At 46.0% G+C, this 24,928-nt stretch overlaps 1 protein-coding gene across 2 annotated transcripts in view; it reads left to right on the forward strand.

Moving 5' to 3' along the window:
* Positions 1-9,534: 9,534 nt before the first annotated feature.
* Positions 9,535-24,928, forward strand: part of LOC146891290 (uncharacterized) — a 72,282-nt gene continuing 56,888 nt past the window's right edge. The window contains exon 1 of one of the 2 annotated variants that reach the window (XM_085677944.2): positions 9,535-9,811. In XM_085677944.2, the coding sequence (XP_085534070.1) occupies positions 9,803-9,811 (9 nt within the window). In that variant the 5' untranslated portion in view covers positions 9,535-9,802. The remainder of the gene's footprint in view (positions 9,812-24,928) is intronic. The other variant, XM_085677945.2, reaches the window with a different exon arrangement.

Genomic DNA, 24,928 nt, shown 5'->3' on the forward strand with positions numbered 1-24,928 from the left:
TCATAGCAATAGTAAGCCTAACAAGAAAGATTAGACTGTATGTACGTACACACACACACACACACACACACACACACACGTGTTCACTTGCCAAACGTTATGGGTTACTCTCAAAATGATCCCATGGGACCGAGGGTATAGTTCTGTAGTACAGTGTTTACCTAGAAGATGCGAGAATCTAAACTCTATCCACAAGTAAACAAAATTAAATATATAATCCTAGGAATATGGACATGCCATTTTGTCTTCGCCATACCCAAGATGGCCGCATCATCATAACACAAATATTTAAAGCTAAAAGCTGCTAAAGTGTGGAGCATGGATCAGCACTTTTTTCTCTGTGAAAAGCCAGTCTGGAAGAGCCGAGGCTTTGCAGACCACGTGGTCTCTGTTGCAGCTATGTACCTGTGTGGTGGGTACTGAAAGGCAACCAGGGACAACACTCGGGTGAAAGAAAGCAGAGGCATCCCAACAAAACCTTAGTTTTAGAGATATAACTTTCACGTCATGAAACATTATTCCTTTGATTTTTTCTTTTTTTTTTTTTAAGTTTATCATGTATACAGTGTTGTCTGCATGTATGCCTACAGGCCAAAAGAGGGCGCCAGATCTTACTACAAATAGTTGTGAGCCATCATGTGGTTGCTGGGAATTGAACTCAGAACCTCTGGAAGAGCAGACAGTGCTCTTAACCACTGAGCCATCTCTCCAGCCCTGATTTTTTTTTTTCTTTTACAACCACTATTTAACAATGTAAAACATATCCTTGGTTTTCCAGCTGTACTATGCAAAAGACATCAGGGTAGATTTGGCCTGTGAATCACAGGAAACCAAGAGACCCGCCATTCTGGAACCAGGATGAGAAGAGCAGGGAAAGTTCTGTACCTCCTCAGTGGGGAGTGCAGGGTCCTTGCCACCCACAAGACCTGTTGAAACCCCCTGACTCAACTTCTACCTCAAACACCACAACCTCTGTGAAGGATTTCCCAAAGGTCTCTGAAGAATTAAAAGCTGGGTTCTCCCCATTTCTCTACACTTCTTTTCTGGTGCTAGAAATAATCATCTGCATTCCCCACAAATTCCCACGAGGCCACAGGCTGTTTGTATGTTGGAGTACTTAGCCACACATCTGGAGGTGACGAAGCACCTCACTCGCTTGGCTTGGCGACCATTGAGCTTTACCTTTGCTTTAGGGACAAGAGCCAAGAGCAAGGGAATCAGACAGGGGTGGTGGGGGAGGAAGGAGGACTATCTTAAGGAACCTCCCTCTCTCTGGAGATCTGCCCTTACTTCCCCTTACTTCTCCCTCACCACCTCCCTCTCCCCACTTTTCTCCTCTCCTGAATACTCCCTGAGAACAAAGTCTCTACCTTACTCATGGTCTTCCTGGCAGCAGTCCTGATAATAATTTTGAATAAGAGTGAAGGGCAAGCATTCACGGAATTAAATTCAAAACAATGCCTTTGGTTCAACTTTTAACACATCTTTCATCTTTATGAATGATACGCATTTCATTGCTGGGCAAAAGCTGTGATATCAAAGATAAATTTCCTTTTCCTGGCTTCAGACCCTTTTCTATTCTTATTAAACTACCTTTCACGGAGATAATTGTGTGATTTCCATTTTGGGTGTCCTGAGGTTAAGCAACCTCAGGTCCAGAGGGACTAGGAACACAGCTAGAACGTTTGGGGAACTTCTATTTCCTGGCCGTCCTGTAGGGCAGAATGACATGAGCCCTTGAGCCAGGCTTGGAGGAAATTCTCTGCTAAGTACCCACCTCAGAATGATTTTGAGTTGAACTCAGGACTGTGACAGACCACTTGGCAGTAGTAAGTGATCTGGGTAGTTGTGTCCAAACAGCCCTGAGAGACCTGAAGGGCCCAGATCATACCTCAGTCCCTTTGCCTAGTTCATGTTCATGGCAAAGATCAGCCAAGCAAGGCATTGTCTTTTCCCACTGTCTCCAAGACCTGCTGGAGAGTTCCCTCCCCAGTTTACTGTGCCTCCTCCCCTGTACTCCCTTGGGGAAAGTCTCTTTGTTTACCCAAACCAGTTGCTCCCTCTGGTAGCTCCTGCCACGCCTGCCTTTCTGCTCCACTAAGCTGGGAGCTATACACAGAAACAGGGCTCAGGGAAAGAACATTACAAACCCAGCCCATTGTGAGTGTGGTGAGTTCTAGACTGCGCCTGCCTTGCCTCGGCTAACAGCAATAACCCCTTCTCAGGGTTTTCCACACTTCTTTTCACAGGAGAGAGAAAAGAACAAAACGACTTCCTTCTCTGACCCACGAAAAAGCCCATTGTTTTATTTACTACATAGAAACATGTTAAGCGCTTCATATTGGGCTACTTCACCCTGGACAACCGGGGCTGGTCTTCCTCGGCAGAGACCTGTGTGTATGAGAGCATGGTCCTGTCTTGGGATGAATTTCGCAAAACTCCAAGCTACCGTTAGTTAGCCTGCTCCAAAGCATTACCAGCGTGAGTCACCTGACTGTGACCCCGGCAGATCTCAGTGTCCTTTAAGCTTATATCAGGGCTTTGGAAAGTCTTCTCCAGACCTTTGGTAGGAATTATAACTTAGCCAGAGCCTGGCTGCCCAGAAAGGCAGCAAGATAATAACTGCTTAGAGAAAAATGATGTATTTAACTCTCGGGCCGGCAAACGTTCTCCTTTTTGCTTGCCTGTAAAAACCATGGTTCTCTATCTCTAAACCACCAGGAAGAGGCACGTTGTAGGCTGGCTACCCCGGCACCTGGTTCTTCTTCCTTCTAGGATGCTACTTTCAAGCCACTTGTGATGCTTTTATCTGGTGCACAGTTTGACTGAGAAGGGAAGGCGAAGTAATGCTTTGCAAGGCCTAAAACCCGATTTTGAGCCTGGTGGTGGTAGCCTTTAATCCCAGCACTCAGGAGGCAGAGGCAGGCAGAGCTCTGAGTTCAAGCCCAGCCCGCTCTACAGAGCAATTCTAGTGCAGCCAGGACAGAAGAACCCTATCTTGATAAAACAGACAAATAACCAAAAAACAGTGGTGATGTGCGCCTTTAATCCCAGCAGATGGGAGGCACAGGTAGGCAGATCTCAGTGAGTTTGAGGCCAGTATGATCTACAAAGCAAGTTTCAGGACAGTCAGTATTGTTATATAGAGACATCTTGTCTCAAACAAACAAACAGACAGAAAAAAACACCCCGTGAGTTTGGTACCATGCACTTCTCGGACACTCAAAGTCGGAGGGTTACCTTACTGGGCCTTTCTGTAGAGTGTTGTTGAATACTGACATCATTCCTCTAAGACACTAGACATAGAAAGTATTTTCCTTGAATATTTACGTTTGCAGACGGAAATTCAAGGCAGGAGCTGAGGTCTCTTCAATTGCCTGTGGTCACAGAAATCAATGGAACATAGACTAGATAAAATAGCAGTCAAGATCAGGGGCTTGGGCTCAAACAGAGCCAAGTATGAGTCCTTGTATTTATGAACTGTGTGAACTCAGGCTAAGCACGGATAACATCTAACATTTGCTGATTACTCTGTGTGTTCTGGGCACTGAGATAAATCTGTCGGATGCATTCGTTATCTCATTTCATCCTTAAAATAATCCCATAAGGAAGGTGCTGTTAATAACCTCATTTCACAAATGAAAAGCCCAGAGCTCGGAAAGGTTGGGCGGTTACTCCAAAATCACAGCTACCAAGTTTCAGAAGCAAAACGTTAGATTGTGCCCTTGTTGGTGGTATAGTTGTAGGGATTAAAGGGATCATTGTAGGGATTAAATGAGATAGTACATGCAGGGTGTGACTACAAACAGTTAGAGCTCATTTCTACTGTGTAGCAGTCTTTGTTTGCTTGAGAGTCTCATTAAGTAACCCTGGCTTTCTGGAACTCACTCTGTAGACCAGGCTGACCTCACACTCACAGAGATCCGCCTGTCTCTGCCTCCCAGTGCTAGGATTAAAGGCGCGCGCCACCACGACAGGTTGTACACAGCCTGGTTATTTTACATTTGCTGCTAGCATTTGCACAGCCCTTTACCATTTATAAAGGTCATTTGCACAGTCAACCATTAGAAACCAGTTTAGAAAAAAATGAAAATGCACACAGACCAGGGAGATGGTTCAGTGACTGAAGGCGCAGGGCACAAACTCCTGGAGACCTTGTTGGCTGGGCATAGTAGATCATGCTTTTGGTCTCAGCACCCAGGAGGCAGATGCAAGCAGATCTCCGTGAGTTCAAGGCCAGCCTGGTCTACAAAGTGAGTTCCAGAACTTCCAGGACTACACAAACAAACTGTGTCTCTAAAAAACAAAAAATAAAATAAAATAAAAAATAAAGTCTGGAGACTTGAGCTCTGTCCCCCAAACCCACCCTCTTAAAGGTGGAAGGAGAGAACCAACTCCAAGAAATTGTCTTCTAAGTTCCATACACATACTATGGTGCGCACAGGGCCCCACAAGTACGTCATGTTCACACATACACACAAAGAGGCACACAATAATGATAAATAAATAAATAACTTAAAAATATACCCTGGGTCATTTAATTTGTAAATACTGTTTTAGTTCCAGAATGCAGCAACCATGTCTGACTTTCAACCAGTGTATGTATGTGTGCATAGGGGGGCTGTTTCTGTACATTACATCTCATTTATTATTAGGAGACATGGCTATTTTCTCATTACGTGGCTTGTCTAGTCCTGTCTGCCTCCAAATTGGCTCCCTTAGCTTGGTAAATCTGGAAACCGCTTTTGTTGTTGTTGTTATTAGTGTTGTTTTCTGTTTGATTTTCTCCTTTTCGTCAGACAGTCCTCCTTTCAGGGATGTGGGGGAGAGGGAAGCCTCGGTTGTCTGACCCCCCCCCCCACTCTCTTTTCCACAGTTAAATATATGCAGGTAGTTGGATGCCAAACTATGAATGGGCTTTTCAATTTTAAAGGTTGATGTATAAGTTGGGTGTTTGGAACTCTGAGGATTTCCCCATGGTTTGAGTGGGACTTGAATGGCACAGTGAGCCCGGAGGAACCCCTCCTCTGTAACAGATGCAAAAGCAGGAAACCAAATATAGAGGAAGATAAAACTGGGGCTCCTTCTCTTCCTCTCAATCAAGGCCGGTCGGGCTGAGCCAAGTTCACTGAGCCTGCACCAGGCATTAGGTTCAGTTACCAGCACTTGGGAGATGGAGGTGGGATGTCCACAATCCCAAGGTCAGGGTACCACCTCTTCAAAGCAAGTTCCGAGAGATCCCCCCAACTGCCCTGCCTTTTCAGTCTAACTTTGTTGCAAATAAAAGCTTGTCTTTACTTTCCATAGCTCCTCAAAATTTGCTCCATCTCGTAGTGTTCTTTATCTCTCTATGTTTGTAGAGAGCTACATCAGACCTAGCTTACACCGGAGGCTGCTTTGAGGCTCCCAAGCTTTTGCTTGCTTTCTTGTTTTGTTCCTAGAAACTGGATGGCTATTTGTAGGGAAGTAATGAAGTAACTCACACTGAAGCATGAACAGCTGACTTTCTTTACGTTCTTCACAGGTATTTGCATTTTAAGAAGACGATTTTCAATGCAAATGAATTTGTAATTGGTGAGAGTTCTCTCTGGTGAAACAAAACAAAGTAGCAAATGCCCCACTAGGCGGAATGTATTTTTGGAAGAAGCAAGCTGTAAGCTAGGTAGAACAGCTGACCGGCCACATGGGGCTAGCATCCTGTTCTGCCCAAGCGCCTAGGGCCTTTGCTTTTGCAGGAGATCTTGTAATACACACTTAGGAACATTCGTGTGGTCCATGCACCCACTTGGGTTCCCTTTGTCTCTTTGGAGTTGGCAGGGGAAGCCATAGGAGCTGAAGGCACTGTTGACCTGGGGCTTCCACCAATCAGTTCAGACCCAAGGCTCAGCACACCCTGCCTCTGTCAGGAGGGACTGTGGTAGAAACGGGCAATTAGGGTTTTTCATGGGCCCTGAAAAACGCCGCAAGATATAAAACCCAAATATTAGGGTCATGGTGTTTTTCCTCTCCTGTCAGCATTTAGATTTCACTCCCATAACTGAAGTGGGGAGGCAGTGGTACTCAAAAGATTGCCCGAGCAGCATCTCAGCCACCACCTGCTCACTCAGTGACCTTAACACGTTACAGAGGCTCGATGCCTCAGCATCTTCACCCAAAAACAGGCAATGAAAGTTCACACCTTATGGAGTTCTTACATGCGAATGCATGAGTGTCTGTGGGTATGCATGCCTATGTTTGTATGTGTGTGAATCAGTGTGTGTATGCATGCTTCTGTGTATTATGTGTGTATTGTGTGCGTGTATTTTGTGTGTGCATATGTTTGGACATATGTATATAATTGAATATGTGTATGTATGTTCATGTTCATTTTGTGTGTGAATGTGTTTGTATTGTGTGCTTGTGTGCGCGCACATGTGTTTGTATTGTGTGTGCATGTGTATGTGAGTGTGTTAGTGATTGCCATCACCACTTCGCAGGTGTTTCCACTCTTTTTTAATTTGAAAATACTTTTTTGGCTTGCTTGTTTCGTTTAAAAATGGCCCATTTTCCTGGTCGTAGGTACCTTTCTGCATCACAGGGCAGTCTGTGAATGGCCGTTGAGGGTTAAGATGACCCTTTATGCAATTATTGTCTGGGAGGCCTCATTGTGTAGAGTGAGTCACCGCCACTCAGACGTGCGGGGTGACTCAGGAGCCTGGTTAGGAAAGGTCAAGAGTTCCCCTGGATTCAAGTTAGAGGACCCAAACCCACGGGCCAAGAGGAAACAGCTCACTGTGTGGACAGCCAGTGGGGTTTGGAGTGCCTCCATATGAAGAGCCCTGGAGGGTGTGGGCTCCTTCAGTGAGAGGGCACAGCATGGTGCCAAGGCTGGGCCTTCAGACTCCCAAATACCTCAGTCTGAGCTCCATTTCTGCTCTGCTCTGTAGCCTCAGGTGCTCTTTACCTTCTCGAAGTCTCATTTTAAAACATACTGACTTTTATTATTTTAAAGTAATGTGTGTATACATATGTGGTTGTGCATCTGTAGGCGTGTACCGAAGGAGTCCACAAGAGGGCATCAGATCCCCTGGACGTGGAGTTACAGATGGCTGTGAGCTGCCCTGTGGGTGCTAAGAATAGAACCTTGGTTCCCTGGAAGAGCAGTCATCTCTCTAGCTCCATCTGTGCACTCTGTCTGTCTGTCTGTCTGTCTCTCTCTCTGTGTGTATGTGTGTAAATGTACATATATGTTGACTGGCAAGGTATCACCAGCACACAGGAGCTAGAGACAGGTGGATCTCTGTGAGTTTGGGCCTGGCCTGATCTACAAAGCAAGTTCCAGGCTTACCAGAGCTACATAGTAATAGCCTGTCTCAAACTAAACAAAGAAACTTGTCTATAAGTAGAAATGGTCTTTTTTTTAAAAAAAAAAAAAAGATCTACTTATTTTGTGTGCATTGATGTCTTGCCTACATGTATATCTGTGTGAGGATGTAGGATACTCTAGAACCAGAGTTACAAACAGTTGTGAGCAGCCATGAGGATGCTGAAACTTGAACCCAGGTCCTCTGGAAGAGCAGCCAATGCTCTTAACCACTGAGCCATCTCTCCAACCCAGAAATGTTCTTAATAAAAATTGTTCCATGAAAATGTTGAGAATCAGGGTAATTATTGCTACAGCTACCATCATGGTTGTAAGTTGGAATTAAAAAAACATAGCTCCCAGGACTAGTAATAACAGGGACCAAGCTAAGGGGAAAGTAGCAGGACACGGAGGTCTTTGTCATTGTTTTAGGCAGTGACAGAGTCATTTAGCTAGGTTTAAGTGTATAAAAAGTCATTATATATTTCTTACTGTGTACGTGTCGAGGGAGTAGTGATTTGTGTCCACACAACTTTTATTTTGGAGAAGGTTCTGGAGAAGGAGTACAAGTGACCTTCATGTAAAAACACCGCTCAGGCTTAGTATTTATGGGGGCTGAGCCTCTCTTTGGGTCCTGGCTCATCAGGACAGCCACGGGCCTTGCTCTGTGACACACCAAAGCTTGCTGGAGATCTGAGAGTCACGTCCTAAGTGTGTCCCTGCCCCACTCCCCACCGGCCCTCCTGGTTCCTGCAGATCTTCCTGCTCTTCCTTGCTACCTTGCTCACAGTTTGCGCCTTCCTCTGCCGTCTCATTTACTCCGGGTTTCAGACTATGGACTTTTTTTTAAAGCAGTCTCTCTCTCTCTCTCTCTCTCTCCCTACGTCCCTTCTCTTTCCCATCTCTCTCCCTTCCTACTTACCTTCTCCTCTCTCTCTATCTCTCTATCTCTCTCCCTTCCTACTTGCTTTCTCCTCTTTATCTCTCTCCATCTCTCTCCCCTTTCTACTCCCCCCTCTGTCCCTTTCTACTTGCCTTCTCTCTCTCTCCCTATCTCTCTCTCTTCCTACTTGCCTTCTCCTCTCTCTCTCTCTCTCTCTCTCCCCATCTCTCTCCCTTCCTACTTGCCTTCTCCTCTCTCTCTCTCTCTCTCTCTCTCTCTCTCTCTCTCCCTTCCTCCTTGCCTTCTCCCCCCCATCTCCCGCCACACCAATCACATTCCTGCTTGCTTCCAGCCTAGTTCATTATCCTACTTCACTCCCCTTCATTCCTAGAAACCAGCTCACCCAGACTCCCCTCCCCCTCCGGCTCATGCCCACCTTCCAGACATTCCAGCAGCCTGGCACTAACTTCAGCCTCACACTTCACAGCTCTCGGAGTTTACACTACTTACTATGCTCCTTGCTGCTGCTCTCGAGGGTTTCGGTTGGGGGCAGGGGATTTGCTTTCAAAAAAAAGAAATATTCTGGGCACAAGTTGAACCTACAGTTACGTTCACTCCCACATTTCTACATTTCAAGGCTTTCTTCCAGTCAGCGGCTTGGGTCTCCGCTCTGTTACACGGTGAGAGACGACTAGACCCTTCAGGGAATAACAGGGAAGAAGTAGAAAGAAAAACAACAGAAACCGCTTAGCTGGGTCCACCCACAGCATCTTCCCACTCCCCCAACTCCAAGCCCCCCGGGCCTTGGCTTTTTCCTTTGCTGAGTCGTTTATTCCACTCTCCCTGAGCTCCGATAGCCTCTGAGTCTGTGTGTGTGCACACGTGTGTGGCCACTGCTGGCTTTCCAAAGGGCTCACCCCTCTTACTGCCATTTTGCTAGGGCACAGGAGGCAGCTGCGTGGGATCTTACTCTCCCTCTTTTTCTCCCTGCCCCCAACTCAGCCTGGGCTTTTTCCTGTCTCTTAACTCTACCAGTGCAGCAGCAACTAACCGAGCTGCTGGCGTATGAGTGAGCGAGTGTGAGTGTGTGTGCGTGAGTGTGTGTGTACGTGTGTGCATGTGTGTGTATGTGTGTGTCTACATACGCAGCTAGGCCAAGCCTGCAAGCCTGCCTGGCACTGGAGAGTTTTAGTTTGCATTCAGAAGAAAGGAGGAGGGGAGACAAGAGGGAAGGAGGAAAAGGTGGAGGGGGGGAGGAGTGGGGGGGTGCGGAGAAGGGAGGGAGAACGTCTTGTTTGTGGCTTGTCAGCAATTGCTTGAGACAAGCTTCCATGTGTGAAAGCTACTTGGCATGAATGCCTGGGCCGTACCAAGTGTCACCGCAGCAAGAGGGGGAGACAGAAGAAAAACAGATCAGACCAGAGCAGACAATAGGCCCCTAAAGTGTTCCCCCTAAGTTGCTTTGATGTTGTCCTGGTGTCTTGATACCAGGAGGCCAGGGATTGCTGGAAAAGGGTCTTTTTTGTCTTCATTCACTTCCCTCCAGTTTCTGCAATGATTCTCCAGAATCTCTGCTCATGAAAAAGGTAAGCACTCTAAGGATTCCTTCTTCTGTGGCAAGCTTGCTCGCCTGTGCCTGGAAGTGGGGGTCTCATTCCTGCGCTGCTCAGAAGGAGCGCTTGGGTCCTGCGATTGGAGCTTGCTGCTGTGCCCCTGAAGTCTTCGCTAGCCGCTTAGGGCTGGGGATGGCCCCTCTTTCCAGGGAACCCCAGTAACACGATCTGTGCCTCTGGGTTGGGGGGGGCGGGGGAGAAGGGGTGGAAGGAGAGGGGTGGGAGGAGGGTGGGAGGGTGGAGGGTGGGAGGGAGAAAAGAGAGGGAGAGAAGCCTGGAAGAGACGAAGAGAAGGGCAGAGCCCTATTTCAGAGAAGCCCCAGCCCTGAGCCCAAAGAGGCCTTGCGAGCTCTGCGCTGTGCATTCGCAGGCTGAGCGAGGCTGGCTGGAGATCTGCTGAGTGACTGCAGAGATTGCATGGCGCTTTGTGTGTGCGAGTACGCCTGTGGGTCTGGGTGTGTGTGTGGACCTCCCACACACTGCCCTGGTGTGCCTCATAGTGAAGAGGAGGTACCCCAGTCCTCATCACCCAGCCCAGACGCGGAGGAAGAGCGCGGCATGGCTGGCCCGAAGGGTGAGCGAGAGGACCGCCCCAAGACATCCACAAACTTTTCCAGTTTCAGGGAATTCTCTGCTCCGAGACACTATAAAAGGTTGTTGGGTGCCTCGGGCCTCAGTTTACCCAATCTGCAAAAGCGGGAGAGCTGGTTGGGGATGCTGCTCGCCTCCCCGGGGTGAAGCCAAACAGACCAGCCCACTCCACGTAACTGTGTGGTGAAATCTTCAGGCTGGCAATGCTGTGGAATCACAAAGTGGAAGTGTGACCATTATTTCTGATTATCAGCGTCATGATGATAAAACCATCATTAAAGACACTCTGAGACAAACAGACCCGCGAGCACAGATCAAGTGTCTGACCGTTTCTAATGGAACAAAAACCCCTTTTCCACCTGTTGGCTTCTGTCCTTTCTCTTACGTCTTTTCCTTAGATTTATTGGCCGATTTGTTCAGAGAATAGGGTGGGAGGCATTGGGTTTCCCCTCTCCTCCTCCGTCGTACATATATATATTTTTTAAAAAGGTCAATTTAAGATTCTCAGAGAGAAAACGTGTCTCCTGTGAAAGCCTTTTATTCAAGACCTTGTGTTTTCTGGCGCTGACGGGGTGTGCGTGCTCATTTGTAAACTACCTTGGAGGTTAAAGATTTTTATTGTGGCTTTTAGAGATTAAATGAGATTTATTTACAATTGTCATTTATCAGAGAGTAAATATCAGTGTGGAGGGGTAGGAATGTGACGGCCGTTTGTTCTCTGGCGGTTTGGTGGCAAAACCCTTGTGCTTTTTAAAGTGGCGTCTCAGAACTGGGAGGAGAGAACTGAAATCGGCACCTAATATCCGTCTTTCACATGTTTGTCTGGGAGAAAAAAAATGTCTGCTTGTGTTTTTCAGTTGTGGATTTCTCCTGCCTTTACACAGTGACTGCGTCAAGGTTCTCTGCTGTGGCCCTCTTGAAATTCTCTGAAGGGGCTGGGGGGTGGCTTACCTGGTTTTAGGAGGTTTTGTGACTCTGTCCTACTGTTTGTCAGGGAGAAAAAAATCTGTAGAGTCTGGGCGTTTGTGGTTCTTTCCACCCTACCTCAAATGTTTATCAGATGGTCTGTGATAGCCCGAGATGGACGCAAAGAGCCACCCCTGGCTAAGAATATTTCTGTTCTTCCCATAGAGGCCTGGAAAGCTAGCTGCTGGGTGTGGGAGAGGAAGAGAGAAAGGCTTTAGGGGCCTCCGTCTGGCACGAAGGTCCCAGAACTTCTTTATTCTATTTTAATGTTTTACATCTTAAGACTTAATTGTCGTCTGCAGAGAAGGCTGATGAGCTTGCTATGATTGGTCTCGGGCAAGCTTCTGGGTCCAGACATCTTTTTTAAAATGTTAACCTTTCGGAACGGGGAGGAAAAAGAGAGTACTTGCCATGTTTTAGATGAGGGTGCTTGGTGAAGCTGACCAAACCATAGAGTCCTGAGTCCCATGAAGGTCGAAGTGCCTGCCACCCGCTCCAACCTCATCTCCACATTCAATCTTGCACATTTATGAGTAGGCGCTGTTTCCAGTGCCGCTTAGTGCGCTGGGCTCACGCAGCACCCTGTGCCAGGTTCATCTCCCAAGACGACACAAACCCAGGAGATATCGATTGCACCATTGATTTGCATCGGGCTCCTTACTGAGTGAGGATGAAGGAAAAGCAAGGTGCCCATCCTCAGGCAATGTCCACAGAAACCAGAGTCACACAGTCAACACATAGGCATTACAGTTCAGCACAAGACTGTGTAAGCTGTGTGTCTCAACTCTATACCCAAATACAAACTAGCATTTTGTCCGGTGGTTGAGGTCTCCTGTTCCAGTCTCACCGAGCCCAAGGATTCTGATGGCTGAAGGAAATGTCCCCCGCGCCCACACCCTGTACACCCAGTACAGCAGAGATACACTTAACATCTGCTAACCCTTACACTTGCACTATTAAATGATTCCACACTTGTTGTGAGCTGGCCCATACAACAGTTATTATCTGGGTAATTCACACTGGTGGTAGCCTCTTTGCGCTGTTAAAGCCCTAATAGGTGTTGGAGGACTGGAGCTAGTGAGGCTCTTGTCTCCCCTTTACTTCCTCCATGGTTCCTGGGCTGCTATAAAGATCTAGCTAGGGGCAGGAAGCTCCGCCATTATTACTGTCGTTTTGGAATTCCAAAGACAACATTGCAATTAAAAGGTCTTTTCCACCCCTCCCGGCAGAGCCAGTTATCGAACTATAAGGCAAAATATTATCAAAAACCAGTTCAGCCAATCCCATTTCGGGTCGGGTTATTAAACTCTTACTGATTTGGTGATAAAAGGAGCGCCCCCTATTTCCTCTTTACAGTCTGCCATGGGGAGAACACACATCCGCGATGCCAGTCACTTCCAAGGAGGAACGTAGCTCGCCCACTGTCATCTTCTCTCTTGTTTCTTCCTCTAGTACTCCGGGTAGTGTTGTCTTTACTGCTGCCAATCTTCTACTTCTTCTTCTCCCTCTTTTTAAAGATTAATTTAACGGTTTAACGAGAAGACAGACGTGCCCACGCATACATAAATCACCGGTTTGCCGCCTACACTCCAGGAACCCCCACGCATTGTGTGGTTAAGTCACATCATGGGCAAAACGAGAGTCATTTCAATTCACCCAGCCTTGTCACTCCGTGACGTGCTAAGCCCACATTGTAGCAACAGCCCAAGTCAGGAGCTTGTCATGTCTGCCTTTGGAGCTTGTGGCTTAGGTCTCTTCCCCTCAGCGGGATGCTCTCGATTTGATGTCTTTGATCATTTCCGGACGCACTCCCCACCCCCTAGATGTGTCACTCACCGTGGGGGGCCCTATGGGGGAGGCAGCTTGAGTTGGCATTGGATAGAGTCACCCAGAGAGGGCAGAGAGCTGAAGGAGGTCTAAAACAGGACCCAGGTGGAGGAAAGATTTAACAGGGAAGCCAGGGAGCAGACGAACAGGGCATCCTTAAGTCCAGGAGAAGGAAAGTGAAGGCTGTTGGGACCTTTTTAAGGGTCCTGTATACAGATACTTGTATATGTGCCTCTATTCCCACCGTGGGCAAGCCAACAGTGGGCGCGGAGCATTCCCTAAACTCACGAGTCACAAATGTTGTTTTTGTATGTTTTATAGAAGGAAATTTGTGGTTTTCCTCCCCACAAGAGACATAAGACGTAAAGTGGAAGCTTTCTTCATTTCTTTTAAGACCACTTAAAAGCTTCATTTCTTTTAAGACCACTGCTGAGTCCTGGTCCTTAGCAGTTCTCTGAGTTAAGTACGATTGTTAACCTCGGGCTATATTTAAGGCCCTGTGACTCATCCAAGGACTCGCAAGGCAGCCCAGGGTGAGATGGCTAACCAATTAAATGTCTCTGTTAGGCCAGTGGTTCTCAACCGCGGGTCATGACCCCTTTGGGGATACGAATGACCCTTTCACTGGGATCGCTGTACAGACATTTACATTATGATTCATAACAGTAAGAAAATTACAGCTATGAAGTAGCAATGTAAATAATCGTGGTTGGGGGTCACACAGGAAGTGAATCAAAGGGTCGCAACACAGGAAGGTCGAGAACCACTGCGTAGGCCATCTCTTCAGGGGATGAGACGCAGAGGACTGAGGGCCACACCAATCAGATCAAACAAACGCTCTGTGGTGACAGGACAGAGACAGCCTGAATTTGGGCGTCCCACCCCCGACTTTTCTTTTCTTTGAACAAAACAGAATTCTAGGGATTCTTAAAAAATAGGTTTAGATCATCAATCAGAGAAAGGGATTCCCAGTTCTGACTTAAGAGTGACATGCTTTCTATACAGGACGCGATACCAGGTTTTGGCTGGGTTTTGACGGAATCGTCATTCCATCACCCTGGGTCCCGGCTGGAGTGAAGGATTTGGGAAAAGTCATCTTCAAGGTTCCCTTCAGCTTTGCCGGTCGGATGTTCTTCTAATTCTGTGAAAAGGCTAACGTGCCGGTCTAGTCATACACGATGCCCAGTTCAAGAGCTAAGGTTGCCATAGAATAAATCCATACACAGCCACACACATACGAACGGTATTGACATTTTGAGGTGAAAGCACGTTAGGAAAGAGCGGGATTTTAATTTATGGATTGCAAGAGAATTTGCCAGTCAGCACGCAGGCACATGTGCAAGAGACTAAAGGACCGTTTTCGAAAGAATAAGCTGTTTTGAATGCCGGTCTTCCCGTATAATAAGTACGAATCTAAAATGGACGGGCACTGGGCACATCTCTTAGCTCCACTGTGCTCACGCTTTCTCGTGGTGGCCGTGCTTCTCCTGTTTGTATTGTGGTCACGTGTTGTTTTGAGGGTGCAAAGGACCCGTGTAAGCAACTGCAGGGCTCATGATACCTGCCTTGCGTTTCACCCTCTGCTCTGGGGCAGCCCTCTTGACTGTCTTTATCATAATGCAACTCACGAAAGGTCTTGGGGACGTCCTGCTGCTAAGATTATGCCTGGATAGACCAGCTACCTAGCTTAGGGTATGAGTAACCACCCGAATGGTGACTGGGGTCCAGACAGAAAGGCCAGGGAATAAATGATGCTTTCGTCCGTTATGTTGTCTCCATGAGTCATTCCAAGCACCATTCATCTACAGTTGAATAAACCTTTGAAAGATACAATTTAAAATTTTTAGACGATAGCCCTTAATGCAATTTTTAGAGCCCCAGAATAAATTCTTCTGCCATGTTTTAAGAATATCATCTTGCTTGTAGCAGGGGAGCCTGTTTCAAGCCTATGTTGGCAGTTAGGAAATCAACGACTCTTTTAATTGGCCTTAATTTTTTTTTTAATCTGAAAAAAAAATAGTGTATAAGCTATAATTGCTTTCTAGCTCAGAAAGGGGGTTTTGGAAGACCATGTATAATTACGTTTTACTTACTCTTTTATTCTGAATTGTTTGAAATTTGTAACATTGGGTCTCTTGTTTATTTCATAATCATCCTACAGCATACACAATAACAGAGATGTATTAGTGGCTTCAGAGGTAAGGAAGCTGGAATGGATTTATCAGCAAGCGATTTAGTCGGTGCAACTGCCCTCTATAGACATGTGTAGAACATTCAGCTGTTGATGGTTGCTATCAAGGTAACAAGCAAACAGCACTGTGTCTCACTCTTGCTTAGCCTGTTTCTGGCGATTCAAGTAGTCACCAAGTGGTTTTTTTACTTGATGATTAAAAATACCTTGAAGCTGGGGGCCGGAAAGATGGCTCAGTCAATGGTTAAGGGCAATGACTGCCCTACTGGAGGATCCAGGTTCAATTCCTAGTTCCATTCCCAGTACCCACATACACAGCTCATATCTGTCTGTAACTGCAGGTCCAGGGACCCAACACCCTTACCCAGACACGTATACAGTCAAAACACTTCATTTTTATATAAAATTTTAAAAAATTAAAAAAATACCATGACATCTAAAGCTTTGGAAAGTTTTTATAATTACACACACACACACACACACACACACACACACACACGCATGCACACACCATAGTTACTTTTATCCTGAAAAAAATAAATACAGAATCCAAACTGCCATTAATGGCATTTGGAAGAGGCCATGTCATCTCCAGTTAAGAAGGATGCTTATGCCCCCTGAGGTAGTGATTGTGCTGCTAGGTACACTTGACTTTGTAGGAGGTATTGGCTTCTGCAGTGAGGAGAGAGGCGTTACTGGGGACCTGTGGACACGGCACAAGCTTAGTGAATGGTCAAGAGCTTGCTTGTTCTCGCACTGGGTGTTTGGTGGTACACGATGTTCCTAAGTGTCTAAAACAGCATAGTCTAAAGAATTGGGACTTAAGTTCACATGTCCGGGGCCAGGACTCCTCTGCCTAGACTGCCTTCTGCTTTATCTTTTCCAAACTAGCTCCTGATGCATCCTCAGAACTTGTCCTGGCATTCCTTCTAGGAAGGAAAGTTTCTAGACCCGACCTACTGCGTCCCATCTGTACTATCTGTGGTGGGCAGGTACTTGGGCAGCCCCGAGCTGGATTTGTCCACCTACTCCTTTAGTCTGTTGTATCCTTGAAGGCTGGGATGAGATTCTAATCTCTGTACCTTAATACCCAGGGCAGGTTGAGACAGAACAGGCAGCAAATCGATGTTGTTGAATGAATAAACAATTTGCATTAGAAGAAGCTTATTATGACACCGAGGAGATGGATCAGTGGGTAAAGGGCTTTTTATGGAAGCTTGAGGAGCTAAGGACCCAAGTTCAGATCCCCAGTGCCCATGTGAAAAGCCAGACATTGTGACATGTGTCTGTTCTCTAACGTTGGACTGGGGTGTGTAGAACTCCTAGGTTTGCTCTCCCAGCAAACTTCACATTCCTTTCCAGGTTCTGTCTGAGACCCTGCCTCAAAAACTAGGTGGGGAGTAATAACAGAAGAGACTTGCCATCCACCTCTACCCTCTACATGCATATACATGGGTGAGTGCACCCTCACACACAGGTGTGCACACACGCACACGAGAAAGGAAAAGAAAATAGCTTATTATTAACTTACTAACTTAGTATGGTGTTGCATGCCTTTAATCTCAGTCATGGAGAGGCAGAGCAGGTGGCTCTGTGAGTTCAAGGCCAGCTAGGACTGCACAAAAAAGGAAAGAAAGAAAGGAAGGAAGGAAGGAAGGAAGGAAGGAAGGAAGGAAGGAAGAAAGAAAGAAAGAAAAATAAAGGAAAGGAAAAGAATAATTTAAACAAATAAAAAAGTGATGGAAAAGATATGAGACCATACAATCCTATATATATCACATTAAAGGGGGAAATGTTTCCTATGGTATTCATTCTTTTGCAAAAGAATGAATTGCTCATTCATCCTGAAGCATTGGGAATACCACCACCCCTCCCTCTTTGTTTTACGCCAGGCTGTTTCTCTAACTTCTCATTCTTGAACCTTATAATTCCTACTAAGAGTTTACACTTTAGGTCAAAGAAATCACTGGCGTTCAGGGTGTCGGTTACCTTGGCCTGCCTAACTCTTTGTAGAATCCTTTCTTGAAATTTAGGCAGTAGCTAAAGAACAGATGTTTCCCAAGAAAGCCTGGACAATCAGCAAAAAATAAGGTGAATACCTGCCTTCCAGACATCTGGACCATGCAGAATAAAAAGGAATTATACGCTTTAATTTTCTAAATATGGATGCAGGACCCACAGGGCAAGGGCTTTGAGTTGCGAAGGACTGAGTCAGGGGGCATTTATGGTGAGGACACTCACAGGCAAAGGGAGCCTTTCCAGGATGTACCAGCTCCGAGGACAGACACCTGCCTTTCTCAGTGTCCCTGCTGCTTTTCTGTCTCCTTTGGCTCCCTGTGGTGTTAACTTTGCGCTTTATTTACAGGGGCATCTTCTGATTTCAGAGCTTTTTGCTGACTGTTGCTTGTTAGATTTGCCTACCTGTGTCCGGCTTCTGCTTGCACGCTCCGTGGTTTCTTGGTTCGTAGTCTTTCTGCTGTTCTGTTCCCGATGACTGCCTTAATCTCCCCAAGTTCTTTTTACCTGGTGCACATTCCTGAGAGTTCAGTGAGTCCCTTTCATCTTTTCCTTAGCGCACTTATAACCCTGGTCAATCTGTGGTTGTAATTGTTCAGGAGTTTGACATTCTCCCATAGGGTCTAGAAGAGCGGGGAGCAAAGCTGGCTCTGTTTGATGTAACCAGAGGCCTTTAGGAGAAACTATGGAAGGGCTTCCTTCCTTCCCGGGTAGCTGGCAATAGCGTATCTGACATAGCCATTATGAGAGTCTAAGTTAAGAAAAACCAGGTTATTAAAAATTAAAATGTTTCATCAGTGATAATTAGTATAACTGTGATAAGAAGGTCATGGGACGAATAGCAAATTCATAACCAAGAGAGAAGCTGGGAGACAGAAGTGAGTTAGAGGTAGTTCTTAGATGAATGATATCCTGTTGTAAGCTTGTTAAGCGACAGGAGTAGGTGAGGGGTGAGCATGGACACATGTTGGCATGGATCCCAGAGGCTAGTCTACACAGCAAGCGTAACCCTGGAACTGAAGACCAGGGAGACAAAAAGGAATATTAAACTCCCCAGGGAGCTTGGACCTGGTCTTTCCTCCTCTGTGTTTTCCCTACGCATCCCTAATCCTTCCCATGATCCTTCTTGAGCTGAAGTTCCGAACAACCTGAACTCACTTCTCTCCACCTCACTTCATTCCCCTGTCAAATGGGGACAATAATAATGATGTCAATACCTTGTAATATGGATTAAATTAGGTGGCACCCTGTATTTAAAGTGAGTAATATATTACCTGGCATTAATAGGTCCTCGTTTGATTGTAGCCATTACTCTAATACACAGACAGGAAGGAAATGTTGATGAGATAATATGCTGAGTAAAATTTCACTTGTTACATCATTGAGTCCTTAGCGCAATCCTGAGGGACTTGTGCTTCTCCTTCACGGGTAATAAAACAAAACAAGGTTGCTAGGAATGTAGTCTAGTCATAGAGCATTTGTCTAGCATACACAGAGCCCTAAGTTTGGCCTCCAGCATCCCGTTCCCACCTCAAAAAATATAACATCCACAAACACCCCAAGAGTGAAAGATTATACAGTTGAATATTTTGCATGTGCCAAATGGAGTAATCTCAACCTTTCGTTCACCACCGCTATTAATATCTTCATCTCATAGTGGAGGGTACGGAGGTCCTGGTAAACAGCCATAGCTTCAAGGTTTGTCTACTTAAACGCAGGCAGTCTGACTCCAGAAGTTTCCAGAGTTATATCTAACTGAATCAAGGTTCAGGTCTTGTTAGGGGTGCTCGTTTAGCTCACCCCCAGAGATGTAGGCTAACGGATTGTGAGGCTGTAGTAACAGACACAACCTGAATGTACACCTGAGTCTGAGTGCGGTGATGTGAAGACAGGTCAGCTTTTGGAATGGGTACAGACTATCTTAAAAAACAATTTGAATGTGTCGAAATAAGGTCTCTGAGATCTGAAGAAATGATTTAACAAGCATGTGAAGGATAACCATTGTCTCAGACAATAAAAAAAAATTGAGTGTGACATTGTGAGGAATTAAAGATGAGTGGGGCTTGATTCCCCCACCCTTAAGGTACTTTCATCCTGGTACAGGGAGACGGATAATCACACAACTAATTATAAGCCATATAGCAATGGATCAAAGAACTGCAGCAGTCAAGGGAGAGGAAGATTAATTTGGCAGTGATGAACATGGTAGAGGAACTGGGGAAGGCTTCATGCAGGAGATGACATTTGCAACTGTCCTTTAGGGACAACTGTGGAAGTACCAGAAGCCTTCTATAATTTCCTTTTTCTTCACACTAGTGACTTTCTAAAGATAGCATCAAATAGCTAACTTTATACCGCAATATAGTGAGCACGTAATACACGTGTAGTGTTTTCAAAGATTAGGGTCTTTGAGGGAAAATAGAGAAATATCCACTCTTGATAACCATGTGACGGTAGCGGTATTTCCCCAGTCTGCACTTAGGTAGATACCTTTAATGGAGTCAGAAAAGGGACTTTTCCATCCTATGCTTTCAAATTTGGGACAATCCCAAGCCGTGCAACTGCTGCCCAGAGCCCAAATGGTGTGTCAGCCTGTGGAGTCACGGCACTAAGGAAGTCCTGGAGGAATCTGGCGGGGCATTTGTCTTCCTCCTCCTCCTTCTCCTTCTTCCTCTTCTTCTTGTTCTAAGGTCTATCTGTGAGTGTTGTGCTCGCATGAATGTCTGTGTGCTCTATGTCTGCCTGGTTCCCTTGGAGGTCAGAAGAGAGTGCTGGATTCTCAGTTAAGAATAGTTGTGAGCTGCCATGTGGGTGCTGGGAAACGGGGTTCTTCTTCAAGAACGAGCGCTCTCAACCACTGAGTCATCGCTCTGTGTACCTGTTCTTTGGTTAGAGATTTTAGTCTGAAGTTAGAAGTTCTCAGTTTTCATTACATCTAACCCCAGGTTTTCTGGATGTTCTTTTTAAAGATAGCACTGATCTAAGATACCCTGTGCTGTCTCTGTAAGCATCCTTGTGGTTGTTGGTCTGTATGTTCCGATTGTTTTAGCTTGTTGAGTAAATTGAGTTGCTACATCCTAATCTAGTTCAAAGCATCCACCATGTAGACATCTGCTGCGTTTGGACTCATTCACTGACATATTCAGCCTGGCACGATGAGACGGAAACTCAAGGGAGCGCTCTTCACTGGGTCGGTGGGTCCTCTGCTCCAGTCTCCTCTCCCTGAGCTTTGGTTGATGAACGTCATGCTCTTTCTTTCTTCCAAAGACCCAGTTCAAATGCCATCTTCCTCAGTTCCTGGAGGTAGCAGAGCTGTGGTACCAGCATACCCATGACATCTATTCTTTTTTTTTTTTTAAAGATTTATTTATTTATTTATTTATTCTCAGTGTTCTGTCTGCGTGTATGCCTGCAGGCCAAAAGAAGTCACCAGACCTCATTACAGATGGCTGTGAGTCACCATGTGGTTGCTGGGAATTGAACTCAGGACCTTTGGAAGAGCAGGCAGTGCTCTTAATCACTGAGCTATCTCTCCAGCCCCCCCCCATCTATTCTTTTTCAAGTGGCCACAATGGCTTTGTGTCTTTACTGCTACAGACTGCTCCAGGGCAACACAGAAGAGCCGCTGTGCTGCTGGTCAGTTTTTTGTCAATTTGACACAGCTCCAGGAAGAAGGGATCTCAGCTGAGGAAGTGCCCCCATTGGACGGTCTGTAGACAAGTCAGTGGGCCATTTTCTTGATTAATCATTGACACAGGAAGATGTTATGGGCAGTGCCACTCCTGGCAGGTGGTCGTGGGTTGTATAAGAAAGCAAACGGTTCAAGTCATGGGGAGCAAGCCGTTAAGCGGTGCTCCTCCATGACTTCTGATTCAGTTCCTGCCTCCAGGTTCCTGCCCTGTCTGCCTTCAGTGACGGACTATGACCTGGGATGTGGATGATAAATAAACCCTTTCTTCCCCAAGTTGCTTTTGGGTCATGGTGTTTATTGCAGCAACGGAAAGAACAGAAGGATTTTAGGTTCTGTCCCCCTGTGCACACATCCCACAGACCGTGACTGGGTAGCCCTGACTAGCAAGTGGTACTCAAAATTGCTTATTGAGCCCAACCAAATTGAATTTTTTTTTTCCATGATGGGCTTGGCTTTGGGCACTATAACCTAGATGTCTGGACTTCAATTCTCTTTTGGGGGAGGGAGTATTTTAAGCCATACTCATCAATACTCAGAGGCTAAGGCAGGGGAGTTGCCATGAATTTGAAGCCAACCTGGGATACATAACAAGTACCAGGCCATCCTGGGCTACAGAGTGAGACCCCCAGTTACAAACAAACAAACAAAAAGTGTCAATGATTTCAGGATGAAAGAGATTACACGCTGTACCCATTCATTGTAATTATTAATAAGCATCAGCAGAACAGTGTGAAGTGACCAGATTGCTTCCTTTGCTCGCCTTTGCAGGCAGAGTGAGCAGGCTTCATAAACCAGCCGGCCCCTTCCATCTTTAATATCTATGATTCTTTGAAATTTTATGTAGACAAGTGCAAGCTAACGTACACTGGGAGGAACAATTGAAGCAGCTCATACTCACTGATGGGCTCTGAATTACTCTACTTGTAAGTGCGCAGGAAAAGGATCTCAGATTCATTGTGGATAGCTCAATGGAGACATCTGCTTGCTGTGAGCAGCAGTCAGAAGGATGAATGAGATATAATAGGCCACATTAACTTTGAGAATGGAATAAAGAAGAATGCAGAAAATAATATAGTGCACATAATTTGGCATTGACTATTTCTGTAATTACAATAAAACATTTTAATGATATACATTGATGTTATGACTTCACCTTAAAATCAGAATGCAGCACTGGGTCCTTTCATTTCAGAGACAACAAAGCAGAATTACAAAGGATCCAGAGGAAAAACAACAGACAGTCTCAAAGACGTGCAAGGGATTTGCCTGTAATGAGAGACTGAAAAGACAAGGACATTTTAATTTGGGTAAAGAGGGTGGGGGGATGACATTGTATAAATTTATTTAAAATTAATGAAAGTTTCAGAAAATGGCTAGAGCTAGCTCCTGATTATCCTTGGTAATGGAGGTCAGAAATAGGCAGGATAATTGAAATCCCCGATTATCTCCAACCTTCGTTTTAGCCATTAGCCGTAGCATCCCGCCTCAGCACAGTCTTAACAAACGGGCAAATGTAAGGCCCAGCAGCCCAGGGATTGTGAAGTGGACAGCCATGGGAAAGGCAGCCTGGGGTCGCCGGCTACCTGTGCCATATACCAACAGGAGGCCTGAATTCCAGCCCCCGCTCTCTGTCCATCACCTGCACAACCTTGAGGGATGTGCTTGACTTCTGCCCCCATGCCTAGGCCTGTTTTAAGAACTACATGAGCTGGTTGGAAATGTTGGTGAGCTGCACCACTGTGTTGAGGATGGCTGTGCCAGCTTCCCGTTCAACATGCCAGCCTCAGGAGCTGGCATGGTTCTAGCGCCTAGGTCTCACCCCGCATAGTCCCTTCACTTCACTCAGTGTCCTGCTTCTTCTGCTCTTGGGAGGAGGTTTCGGGAGATGAGTGAAGAACGCCTGTCATCTTCAGAAGCATCCTCCACATCTTATCCCCTGGCTCCTGGGGAACCTGGAGAGGAGCTGGCATACGTTTTCTGTTCAGTTTAAGGTCATCTCACATAATCTTCCCAACACCCCGGCAAGGCAGCGACCACCATTCTCCTCATCTTTCAAATACAGACACTGAGGCCTTGGTGGCTTGCTTTAGAACGGAGAGCAGCCACAGAATAAAGAGGACACCTATGCCGCTGGCCTATGGGGTGACTTACAGAGTTTAGAAAATGGAGTTAGGTGGCTCTGAGTCCCCCACTGAGAAATTTCATAGTTTCTTCGAAGCTGCTGCTTTGTTTCTTAGCACCCAGTCAGGACTCACCATCCCCTCAAGCCCTGAGCCTTCTCCTCCCTAGAAGCCCAGCGTGTCTGCCTAGGCACCCCTAGTTGTAGTCCTGAACATATCATGTTCCTAAGTGTGGAAGCCCCTAAGCCCAATTCAAATAATAGTTAGTGATTAAGTTACACAAGCTTGTTAAACCCGGAGTCATACAAGACAATGGAACCATTTCTGAACCCTTTATTTTAACTTAAAACATCCCTTGGGGTCTTGATGTGGGTCAATGCTTCGTCTTCAGGGAGAACCCTGGTCCTTAACCCTTGTGTAAGTCACAGAGTTGACATTTACACAACGGTTTTTTTCCCTCTTGTCTTCAAAGTGGAGCGGTATCTGAAAGACGTTTGAGAAGCCATCGAGTTTTTCCAGATGTGACGATGCTTCACAGCTGGCCTTCCCACACTGCTGACAGCACACCATTGACTTTTAGTTGCGTATGTGTGCATGTGTGTGTGATGTGCTGGGAGGCGGTGTGCACGTGAGTACAAGTGTCCCAGGAGGCCGAGGCATCAGATCCCCTGGAGCTGGAGTTCTCTCTCTCTCTCTCTCTCTCTCTCTCTCTCTCTCTCCTCTTCCTTCTCCTCGGTTTTTTTTTTTTTTTTTAGTATTATTATTTTTTTTTTTTGAGACAGTTTCTCTATGCAGCCTTGGCTGTCCTAGAACTCACTTTGTAGCCCAGGCTGGCCTCAAACTCAGAGATCCACCTGCCTCTGCCTCCCGAGTGCTGGGATTAAAGGCGTGCGCCACCACTACCCTACTATAGCAAGTGCTGTCTCGGCCACTGCTCCACCATGCTAAACCTTTAGTAATTCACTCTAAATGTCTGCCTCATACTTAGAGCCATGGACATGGTTTCTTTTTTTTGCATTTATATTTCATCATTTCAATACATTTAATTGAATCATATAGCTATACTAATGCGAAGAACCAGTGCAAATAGCCTGTAAACACGGACTCTTGGTGAGCAGGCAGCTTCTGCAAAGGGCAGGTGTTGCAGGGTAGCCTGTTACTAGCAGAGGTGGCTCAGCATGCCACGGGCCTTCGATGTATAGACATCAAAAGAGGCAATGGAGGCCACAGATGAATCAGCCATGTGTCATCACTTGAGAGTGCCCTGGCTCGCATGACTTCTGTCTCATACTTCTGCCCTGAAAGCTGAATTCCTTGAAGGCCTAACTTTCATCTCTGTAGTAATTCCGAGAACCCAGCATAGTGATGGGTACATATTGGGCCCTCACTGAACATTGACTAACCAAGTAGCTAACAGGACAAACCTAAACTCAATTTGGCCACTGTATACCCTCTGGTAGGGATGCCAAGCTTCAAGCTACTGTGTTGAAAGAGCTAACAAATGAGTTTCTAATGTTGCTGTGGGATTAGTTCACTCATGCGTTTAGGTAACGGAACGATGTAAAGCAGATATTAAGGAATGGATTCTGTGCACTATGTAATTCACCTAGGTAACTCACCTCCATAAAATAACAGCGAGACAACACTTGATAACATTTCATAAGGGATTAGGAATGTTCTTACGTGGG

Source organism: Myodes glareolus, chromosome 17 (genome assembly GCF_982192425.1).
Source record: "Myodes glareolus chromosome 17, mMyoGla1.1, whole genome shotgun sequence".
Taxonomy (NCBI): domain Eukaryota; kingdom Metazoa; phylum Chordata; class Mammalia; order Rodentia; family Cricetidae; genus Myodes; species Myodes glareolus.